Below are 11436 nucleotides of genomic sequence, written 5' to 3'. Positions count from 1 at the left end.
TGTTCCTGCAATTTTTTTGTCTGCCGCAAGCTTGCTGCAAATCTACTGCAAGTTTGTGGCAAACATTGAAGTTCCATAAGGGAATCATTAGTGTTAACGAACCCATTTTAGAATAGAAATAGACAAGCTTACCCTGTGTACACGGTACAAATGTAATGCATGGTGTCTATCCTGTTCAATATTTATTTAATATTACCTCATCTTATTTGATAAAATTACTTTTAAATATTAACGTATACAGCGGTCTATATCTATTTATAGAAAATTTCATAGCTAATCTATATTTAATTGTTGGTGTGGCCAATCTATTTTAAAACCATGTAATGCGCATTATTCCCGGTCGTATCGCTATTTCTATTGCTGATATCATTCATGTGTGTTAATGTAGTGAAGTATAAATCATACTTATAGCACGCTATGATAAAAAATTACTCTATTGAAATCAGGTAAGTGTGTATTCCAAAATTTCACATGTACATGTAGCAATCAATGTCATAAAATAATAATTAACATGAAAGTTGAAATTGTCTCAGACTCATGTGACTGCATGGGTATGACTCACTGGTCTAGTAATTCTCTTTAAACTGCCATACAGATTATTTATTGTTTATTACACTTGCCAATAATTGCGATGTTTAAAAAAATTTAATACATCACTAATGTTTTCGATTGGTCAAATTATGGTTCTTTTTCAAATCTAAATATAGAAACGGTGTTTGTCTTTTCGCCATTGTTAGGTCAAAATGTCAACCAACATTGGGAACGTCCTAGAAATGGAGGCAGTCCGAGTACACAGTTTGTTTTAGTGAGCATTTCCAATATTGCACTGTTCTATCTCAACAAATAACACACGAATAAACTCATCATAGATACACGGATTACATTTTGTATATACGCCAGACGCGCGTTTGAAATTTCGTCTACAAAAAAACTAATCTTGTCTCCGTATGAGCCTCCTTTATAAGGAGCACTACCTTCTTCTTTATTTTTTCCTCCTTTATCTGGAGTACCACTACTTTTGTAGTGTAGCACGGATAAGCATCTGTGTGCATGTGCAGGAATAATTTACAGTGAATATGATCGGTGCACAAACCAGTATAAGTTCGCCTATAATCAATTGTTCAAGATACTGGTATAATATATGTATAAATGATATCACCACAGCCTGGCGTATTTACCACCAATTTACAACGCAACGGAAGTTTGTTTTATCCAATATGTGCTAAGTCTGCGATCCCAGCTGGGTGCTCAATTAAAAAAGCTTGAGGCACTGGTAGCTTTAAAACAACCTAATGTCAATTCACATTTATTACACGTGCAGGAAACTGTTGCATCAACATACTATATACATTTGTACTCCATTTAAGGCACACATGTTATTACGTCAATAATACACTAATCTATGTATAGTACTTTAAAAGTTCATGCACTAAAATCTAAAAAACACTTTATGTGCCACCAAGTTATTAATGTTACTGTGACAGTTTATAACTCAGCATATATCTCAACTTTCTATTGTCATCCTAAATTAAACCAATATGCACATCTTTATTGGTACTTCTCTTAAGTCGCCTAGCTTACACTGCACCAGTAGCCTTATAACTCCAACTTCAATAAAAAAAAAAAAAAAAAAAAAAAAAAAAACCACAACAAATTAAATTAGGGAGAAAATCAGTAGATTAACACAATATTTACTTTATCACTTAAAAATTGGGGCATATATTCCTATTAGCTGTGTAGAATTTTCCTTATACCTTTATATAAAAATTATCTTCGGTTTAAGGTAGCACAATACAAAGATTTTTTCACTCCCAATCAGATAACTTTAAACTGATGTAATTCATTTCATCCTTCTTTATATTTTATAAATGAGGTACCAAAAGAAAGAAGAAAGATTAATCTTTCAAATTGTGATAATTTCATTATGACATAATTATTACATAATTAACTGTTATGTAATTAGTTGCTATATTGTGATGTCCACACTTGAATGCATTTAGCGTCTTTGTTCTTCATAGCATCCTAAAATATTTTATAGATTCTTGTACAAAACAGCTTGACCTCCAAAACTGTGTCTCAGATTTTCAAAAACATCAATAGAACAAATTTTATACCCAATTGAATTTAGTGATCTCTTATAAATTGATGTTGCAAACTTCATTGAAGATTTATAAGAGAATGAAATGCAATAGGAAAAATCTGAGACACAGTTTTGGAGGTCAAACTGTGTTGTGCAAGAATCTATAAAATATTTTGGGATGCTATGAATAACAAAGAAGCTAAATTCATTCAAGTATGGACATCACAATATAGCAACTAATTACATAACAATTATGTCATTATGAAATTATCACAATTTGAAAGATTAATCATTCGTCTTTCTTTTGGTACCTCATTTATAAAATTTAAAGAAGGATGAGTGGAATTACATCAGTTTAAAGATGTCTGATTGGGGATGAAAAATCTTTGTATTGTGCTACCTAAAATTCCAGTATACACATCTAACTTAATAGAACAACTTAACCATTTATATCAACCTTTAAGTTTTATCCTAACTGGCTGAAATATAAGTATTGCAAAAATATAAGAATACAAGGCTTATACTTGACATTAAATTGTCATGTTTAACCTTAAACTTTTGATTTAAAGTTAACTTAATAAATTGCATTATTTTATTTTAAGCTATTAAATGATTTTAAATGACATTGCCATCCTAGCTGCCAACTAAATCCAGTATAGAACATCTTTAATAGTGTAAGGCATATACAATTCCTCTTGTTATGGCCTCAATTTTCTCCATAAATAAGAAAGTCTGTACTAATATTAGAACTTATGGACTAGATACATCCAAAATCAATCTCAATAGCATTGACTTGTTAGAAAATACTAGATTTCCTACTTCATGATTAAAGTCATAAAGCAGAGTTCCTAGCTTTGAAATAAACGGACTCCTCACAGTTTATGTACTACATGTAGTACATTGAAGCAAGAAATGTTCAGTATTTTCAATATCATCCATACACAATGGACGACATATCGCACTTACGTCATACTTGTTAAAGCTACTAAGATTTGATTGCAGTGTATACATTCCTGTAAGTAATCTAGTTTTACATTAGCTTTTAGAAATAGAGTCAAGTCCTGTGTTTGCCCAAACTTTATGAACAAAGTTCATTAACATAGGATGCAACAAAAAGCTTCTGATTTGAAGTAAACGAGTCTAGAAATCGCGTTCAGCAGCAAAAGTTTCTAATTTAGATTTTTCAAAAGACCATAACCAATGTTCCTGTATAGCTAGAATATCTGCATTACCGAGTAGCTCTAATAGGTAGACGGCATTTGTTCTCAACATTGAAGGTTGAAATAACGGTTGCCTTGCCATTGATGTTGTTATTTGCTGTCTCACATAGTGATTGGCCGATAAGTTCAGATTGTGACTGTGAGGATAAACTGGTAACCTCGCATATACTTGACTCAGTAATGTTGGTTGCATTGGCCATTAACGTTGAAGACTGTTTACAAAATGTTGTTCCTGTTTTGGGGTTTTAATCCTGTACCTTGGAGGCCTTTTTTTCGTTACGCTTTTTTTCTAAAAAAAGTGGTATCCGATTTTGCAGTGTTGTCCTGCTCAGTAACGTCGTGTGATGTGTTTATCAAGTTTGTATCTACTGAGACCACAGTAGTGACTGGGTTTTGTGATGCAGTGTCCTGAGTACTTGGAAAACCCTCTGCAGCCTGTATATTATATCCTGGGGTATCGAACCCTTCATGAGACAGTGCATGACGATTATTAGTACTCACACTTTTACTCCTACTATTCTTTTACCTCCGAGCTCCCTTGCATTTAAAACTTTCAATATAGACGGACAACTAATGTCACCACTGCTTTTAACTGGCGGAATACACTCCTGAATTTCTATCAATATTGTCTATAGTTAATAAATCCCTACAGTTTGTACATGTGTAGTAATTATTACTACATTCAAGTCCCTTACTATCTGAGGGTGAGATGTTTTCACAATCATAGTGAGACCAGGCATTGCACCTATCACACAACACTGCGTTATCTGCACAATGTTTATCGCAAACCAGACAAATTTCAGTTTCATTTATACTTCAGTTCATATCTATAGACCGCCCTCTTCCTGGAAGACTAATTGTGTCACAACTAACTGACTAGTATTTGATGCTGCAGCAGTGTTACTCATAATGTTAGAAGAGTCAGTTACACTTTTTGAATCTTGTACAATTTTGTCAGTTTCTAAAAGTCCACAAATTTTGTCTCATTACCTTGTTCATATTACTAAAATCACCAATCTTGTCAAGCTCACTAATAATGAGATGTAAGTGATCGGGATAGAAAGATTGTAAAAGCCCAACATTCACATTAACAATTGAAGTTGTCAAATATAAATTTATCCTTTATAACTTAACACCACCCTTGTATGCCATAAGAGATTCATCTGCCCTTATCATACAATCTTTTGACAAACGGGTTTCAAATTCGAATTTAACATCTTGAAATGGCACTGATTTAAAAATTGTTTGAGTTACTGCTCTAAATGCCTCAAATGCTGCAATTGAAAAAGTCAGCACAATATTTCCGTTTTTCAGGGCTACCTAAAAATGTTCACGATCAGTAGCTTCTAGCTTCTGATTCAATACCTTTGTCTTAATTTTTATTCACATTATAGTTTACAATTCTTTGTACAATTGGGCGGCTTGGTGTGAACGGCTTTCTAGCGTGTCGTATCCTTGTCGAACGAATCATGATATCGTAACGGATGGCAAGTCAAAAAGTTAAAATACTTTATAAAATTTATAGATTGGTGGACTTTCAAGTTATTTATTAAAATTTAGTTTCGTCACCCAGACTACAGTTACAATAATTGCATTAAAAATGTATAAAATGGATAAAACGGACAAAAAGGCATTTAACTAGTCCAAGACTTTATCTAAGGCTAAATGAAAGTAAAGGATAAAATAAAATAACGAAATGGGTTATATATTAAAACCTAAAAATATGGACCAAATGGAAGTGTTAAAAAATACACAACACTTTCAATTAAAATATATTATAAAAGGTAAAAATAATGATGCAGTAAAATTGAGAATGGAAATGGGGAATGTGTCAAAGAGACAACAACCCGACCAAAAAAAAACAACAGCAGAGGGTCACCAACAGGTCTTCAATGTAGCGAGAAATTCCCGCACCCGAGGCGTCCTTCAGCTGGCCCCTAAACAAATATATACTAGTCCAGTGATAATGAACGCCATACTAATTTCCAAATGGTACACAAGAAACTAAAATTAAAATAATACAAGACTAACAAAGGCCAGAGGCTCCTGACTTGGGACAGGCGCAAAAATGCGGCGGGGTTAAACATGTTTGTGAGATCTCAACCCTCCCCCTATACCTCTAACCAATGTCGAAAAGTAAACGCATAACAATACGCACATTAAAATTCAGTTCAAGAGAAGTCCGAGTCTGATGTCAGAAGATGTAACTAAAGAAAATAAACAAAATGACAATAATACATAAATAACAACAGACTACTAGCAGTTAACTGACATGCCAGCTCCAGACTTCAATTAAACTGACTGAAAGATTATGATTTCATCATATGAACATCAGGCACAATCCTTCCCGTTAGGGGTTTAGTATCATACCATCATAACATATATGAGAAGAACATAACCCGTGTCATGCCAACAACTGTTTTTAGAATAAATGTGTTTAGTTCCGATGCAAAGACGTTATCAGTGACTCAATATTAACGCCAAAATATGCAATCTTTAATGACTTGAAAACAGTATCGTAATTATATCCCTTCTTAATAAGTCTATTCAAAGGTTTTGTAAGTTTCTGAGGTGAATACTGACACCTTTGTGCTTTATAAAGAATATTTCCATAAAAAATTGGATGTGAAATACCTGAACGTATTAGAAGTCTGCATGTTGAGCTATATTTACGAATGATGTCTTTATACCGATGATAAAATTTAGTAAATGTTTTGACTAGTTTGTGATATCGAAAACCCTGGTGTAATAATTTTTCAGTAATACATAAATTTCTCTCGTTAAAATCTAAAACCTTGTTACATACACGAGCGAATCGTACAAGTTGAGATATATAAACACCGTAAGATGGTGACAAGGGAACGTCACCATCTAAAAACGGATAATTAACTATAGGAAATGAAAAATCATCCCTTTTATTATAAATTTTAGTATTCAGCTTTCCATTAGTGATATAGATATCAAGATCGAGAACTGATGATACATGGAAAACACTAAGTGAATCAGGTGAGCGTGTGAGTTAATATATGCATATTTACATAAAGTTCTACCATTTGCTGTCAGGAATAAAATTGAGAATGGAAATGGGGAATGTGCCAAAGAGACAACAACCCGACCATAGAAAAAAAACAACAGCAGAAGGTCACCAACAGGTCTTCAATGTAGCGAGAAATTCCCGCACCTGGAGGGTTTGGCTCAAAAGTAATATTTACAGTAATATTTGTCTTGGATGATAAAATCAACATGGCCAACCACTGACCAGAACGAGACGGAATGATGTTTTTAAGTGTTGTTCGCAAACACTTCGCTTGGTTGTGGGTTAAACATATTTAAATCTTGTTATTAAAAGGATAAAACATCATTTAGACACAAGTATAAATGTTATTTTGTGTTACAGCTCGACAACGTCATGGACATTTTCAACAAAATTTTCCGCCTTCCATTCCTGCACATGCGTAGTTCGAAAATCGTCATGGCGTATAAAGGAGGACCATATCGGTACAGATTAATGTGAGCATTTGCCTATCCAATTCCCCAGGCAGGCCGTGACATGTCTTATTACCAGAAAGATAACCTTCCCCAAACATAATACAATGTAATAAAATAAAACATATGACACGACGATATTAACTCACACGCTCACCTGATTCACTTAGTCCTCGAAGTATAAAAATTGCAATCTGTAACAGGTGTATATTTTCCATGTATCATCAGTTACGCTCGAATCTAAAAAAAAGTTGAAAAGGCCAAATAAAGTAGGACGTTGAAGGACCAAAATTCCTTAACGTTTTGCCAAATACATCTAAGGTTATCTAATCCTGAGGCAGAAAAGCCTTATAGTATTTCAAAAAATCTAAAAGTTTTGCAAACAGTTAATTTATAAATATGACCATGTCAATGACAATTCATGTCAGAACAGAATTATAGATAGGTGACTGAAAACATATAAAATTAAATCGATGATATTAATTACTTTTTATTAATCTTGTTCAAATCTGTTTGGTGATATATATTTTTACAGATTGTTTTCTCCATGTCCATTTGTGTGGAAACTAAGATGCCAACGAGAATAGAAGCAAATTTACCATGCAAGAGCTTACAGCTGTAACCAACGACAAGCTTTTGGATATTGAGCATTCTTCAGATGTTTTGGACTTACTCATAATTAAACTTTCATATTTTGACTCAGCCCACACTATTGAATCGCTCAGAGCTTTAATGTATCACAAAAACAGTTATTTCTTTTCTTAATATTTAAACATTTACATAGATAGAAACATTACAGTGCTTTCGTCATTATCAACAGCTGACCATGTGCCATGATATATTTTGTGCAACAGGAATGTTAGGATGCGAATAGTCTGTGGCTGTTTAATTGTCAGTATTAATTCGTCCATATGCTTGTCACTTAGTTTGTTCTGTTGTGCGTTCTTTCAGGGTTGAATTGTTTTGAAAATTCTTGTTTTGCCAATGTTGACATTTTTTATGCTGTACATGCTTTGACAGTCTTGACTAAATTTATGATTTTATAACGGCAGCAAATATACTCAGAGAGATATCAACATTCCAAAGACTAATTCTTAAATCAACATTTTATATAAATATGCTCATTGAAATGCTTGCTCAAGGATTGTGTGAATGAATTCATAATGAAAAAAAGTTGGGCTGTATTTTGTTTATTATGTTCGGTAAGTATAACTTAAGGAATGTTGTTTTACACATGTATTATTGTCTTTTATTTTTATAGTACAAAGAATGGATATAATTAAACAAGTGAAATAAAACAAAATAATCTGTACTAAGAAAATATATCAAAATCTTCATGATAAACTGTTAACTTTACATTTTTAACTTGAAATTTATATTCATTAAGTCTATATGAAACTTTAGTTATGAATAGAGTTTGGAAAAAAATATTGGTTTTTCTGTTGAAATTCTTTTATGAATTATGCATGTATATTAATAAATATGAACCTTTTTAAACATATGTTAAATTAGAAATCACACGATTTGTATGGTTGCAAAAGACAGAAGGGCAATGATATTTGAAACTAAAGTTTCGACAATCTATTGACTTGAAAAAGGCACATATAGTATAAATTGGAGGGGTTTAACATGTTTTTAGCACCCAAACCTACGCTAACCCTTCACCCTTGTAACAGCACAACTTGAAAGACAAACTAAGAATTCAGTTAAAACAGGTGGTACAGTGACCTATAGTTGTCAACTTCTGCGTTATTTGGTCTCTGGCGGGGAATTGTCTCTTTGTCAATTATATCATACAACACCCTGTTATTTTTAAAAATATGCAAACATGAACATATTGAATTTTCAGGTTTTGAATGTTTTTGGTGAAACAATAACCAGGTTGTTCCCAAATGGAATAGAAACTACATGCCTGGGGATTGTTTGTCCAAAAAGTAAGTTTAAACTTCAACACACATTACACATGATTATTAAAGCTGAGTTTGAAGAGATACTCCAAATACATACTATTAGTTATTAGTAATTTTTTGTTAATATAACCAAGATACTTAAAAAAATAATTATCCTTTTTCTCCTTTAGACATTAATTTACATAACATGGAAATACCATAGTATGAAGAGAAACAGATTTTTCATGCATATTTGATGTTTATTTAGGTGTTAAAACAGGACTTTTGAAGATTGATAATAAATGCAATTCCTACCTTCAATTGTCTGTCACAAACTACTCTTTTGGACTGACATTTCCATCTTTAACAGTTTTGTTGTGTGTTGCAAGGGTTGTTATTCTATTGATGATCATATTATAGCCCTGTCGTGTCGTCATGAATCAGTTTTATCTGTTCATTTTGATGTTTGTCCGTGCATCTATTTGTCGAAATAATTTTGTCACACTTTTTCGTAGGAAGGACTGGACAAAATGACACAGGTGTATAGTCACCAAAATTGATCTGTAGATCCGTTTAGTTTATATAGTAAACATTTTTTAACTGTTTAAATTTTATGAAAATGTTTCCAAACACTAACAATTAATAAGATATAGTTGCAGGAAAGAGGTGGGTTCCAATTTGTGTGGATAGAGGATAAGTTTTACTTTAATATACTCAAAGTCGGCTAGCAAGCATATAGCCTGAAATATTTTGCTTTTATTTATAAGCAACCTTGTTGTATGAATTTAATTTCAGACTTCATATTTGAACCCTGTACACTTGGTGATGGGAAGAATGACAAGTGCGTTGAATGTCCACCAGATAGGCCAATCTCAATAGCCAAATTTGATTCATCATTTTTCTATGAACCACCTGATGTTTGTAAAAATCCTCATGAAGTATGTGTCTGTGCTGCTGGTATGTTCCAAATAAAATGTAGATATTATGAATCAAGAACTAATTCCTTCATGTAAAATCATCAGTCATCACCTGTAGGAGGTACAGTTCTTTTTTAAGGAATTTATTGTTAGTAGAGAAGAAAGAAAATATTTTTTCAGGGATAATATATTGCAGCATACGATTTGAAATGCATTTATCAATCTCACATTATAGGTTGCATTTCTGTAAACATTGACAATGCAATTTCCCATAGGAACTCCTTTTACGGCTAAAACTGTACCACTTTTACTATGAAGTTTTGAAAACAATCTTATCCTAGAATTGAAAGTTGATAGAATCATATTCAAAACAGTGTGGCTGTGGCCATTGATTGACGGCCTAAATTATCCCGTTGACTGGGACAGATTAGGTGAACGTTTATCTGTAAAAACCACTGCTCACTACTTACTTATTATAGAATTTAAAATGTGGGGTCACCGAAGGTTCTTAAAGCTTTTAATATTAAAAAAATTCGAAAAATTAATCAGGAATAACCTTTATGTTTTGATTTATATTATTGATATAAATCAAAACATCGTGTTAATCCTGATTAGTTTTTCGAATCACTTTATTTGAGGCGTTGAGAACCTTTAGCGACACCACAGTTTAAGTGTCTTTAACAAGTACATAGTGAGCAGTGGTCGTTACAGACAACCGTTCACCTAATCTGTCCCAGTCAATAGGATAATTTAGGTCGTCAATCAATGGCCACAGCCACACTGTTTTGAATTTGATTCTATGCAATACAAAACATAGGGATGTGCGGCATATTTTCAACGTTTATATGCCCTGAACTTTTCAGGGCATATAACTTTTAAGTCTTAACCTCCTGATTCCACTTGTTCTAGTTCCCAATTCATATATAATCCGGCTGGCCACGTTATTACCGGTGATCTCAACATTGTTAATAACACTTCCCTACGAAATGTGTTATCAAAAGGTCCGAAATATCGTGATCCTAAATCCATCAATTGGAAATTTTAACTTTAAAATTTTGATGGATTCAGTCGAGGATTATGCCAGATTATGGGCTAAGCGCGAGAAGGAAGACGTAGATACTCTTTCTGAATGGATTAAGGCAGTGAGGTCGTTGATACAAATAAGAATTAAGAAACTGAAAGGGTCTATCAATGCCCATGCTACATAAATCTTTAAAGACCCAAATGTTGCAAAACACTTATCCTACCTCCATGACAAATATGTTGTTGTCCCCGCAGATAAAGCCTCAAACAACATCGTTTTTGTGTGTAAAACTCATTACTTTAACTGCTTGATAAACGAATTAGGTATTGACAATTCACTTGGAAACTCAACATATACCCTCACAACACTTACCAAAGAGATAATCTTGGAATTTCAACCAAAGATGAAGAACTGGATCTTCCATCACTGTATTGGATACCTAAACTACATACGTGTCCTTACAAACAACGGTATATTGCTGGGTCTTCCAAATGCTCTACGAAACCTCTTTCTAAATTATTAACATTTATTACATCAGCAATCAAAGACGGGCTTCAAAGTTATTGTGAAACTGTCTATTATAGATCTAGAGGTGGCGTGAATCAGATGTGGATACTTAAAAAATCCAAAGATCTTTTAGAGTACATACAATCAAACTCTCTTTCATGTTGTTATAGTGTTAAAACATTTGACTTTTCTACTCTTTACACAAGTATTTCACATTCTAAACTAAAGGACAAATTGAAAGAGTTAGTATTGCTTTGCTTCATAAAAAAAGCCCAACGTAGATACAAGTATCTTGTCATAGGGAGGGATAAAT

General features: G+C 33.0%; 1 protein-coding gene across 3 annotated transcripts in view; it reads left to right on the top strand.

The window, feature by feature from the left end:
* The first annotated feature begins 346 nt into the window (after nt 1–346).
* The window catches only part of LOC143056568 (uncharacterized), a 35229-nt gene continuing 24139 nt past the window's right edge, over nt 347–11436 (top strand). Inside the window, exons 1-5 of one of the 3 annotated variants that reach the window (XM_076229671.1) lie at nt 359–446; nt 6232–6306; nt 7322–7988; nt 8636–8720; nt 9471–9632. In XM_076229671.1, the coding sequence (XP_076085786.1) occupies nt 7950–7988; nt 8636–8720; nt 9471–9632 (286 nt within the window). In that variant the 5' untranslated portion in view covers nt 359–446; nt 6232–6306; nt 7322–7949. Of the gene's footprint in view, nt 447–6231; nt 6315–7321; nt 7989–8635; nt 8721–9470; nt 9633–11436 lie in introns of all 3 variants that reach the window. The other 2 variants (XM_076229673.1, XM_076229672.1) reach the window with 2 other exon arrangements.

This window comes from Mytilus galloprovincialis, chromosome 13 (genome assembly GCF_965363235.1).
Source record: "Mytilus galloprovincialis chromosome 13, xbMytGall1.hap1.1, whole genome shotgun sequence".
NCBI lineage: Eukaryota > Metazoa > Mollusca > Bivalvia > Mytilida > Mytilidae > Mytilus > Mytilus galloprovincialis.
This window is presented reverse-complemented; position numbering and strand designations above follow the sequence as displayed.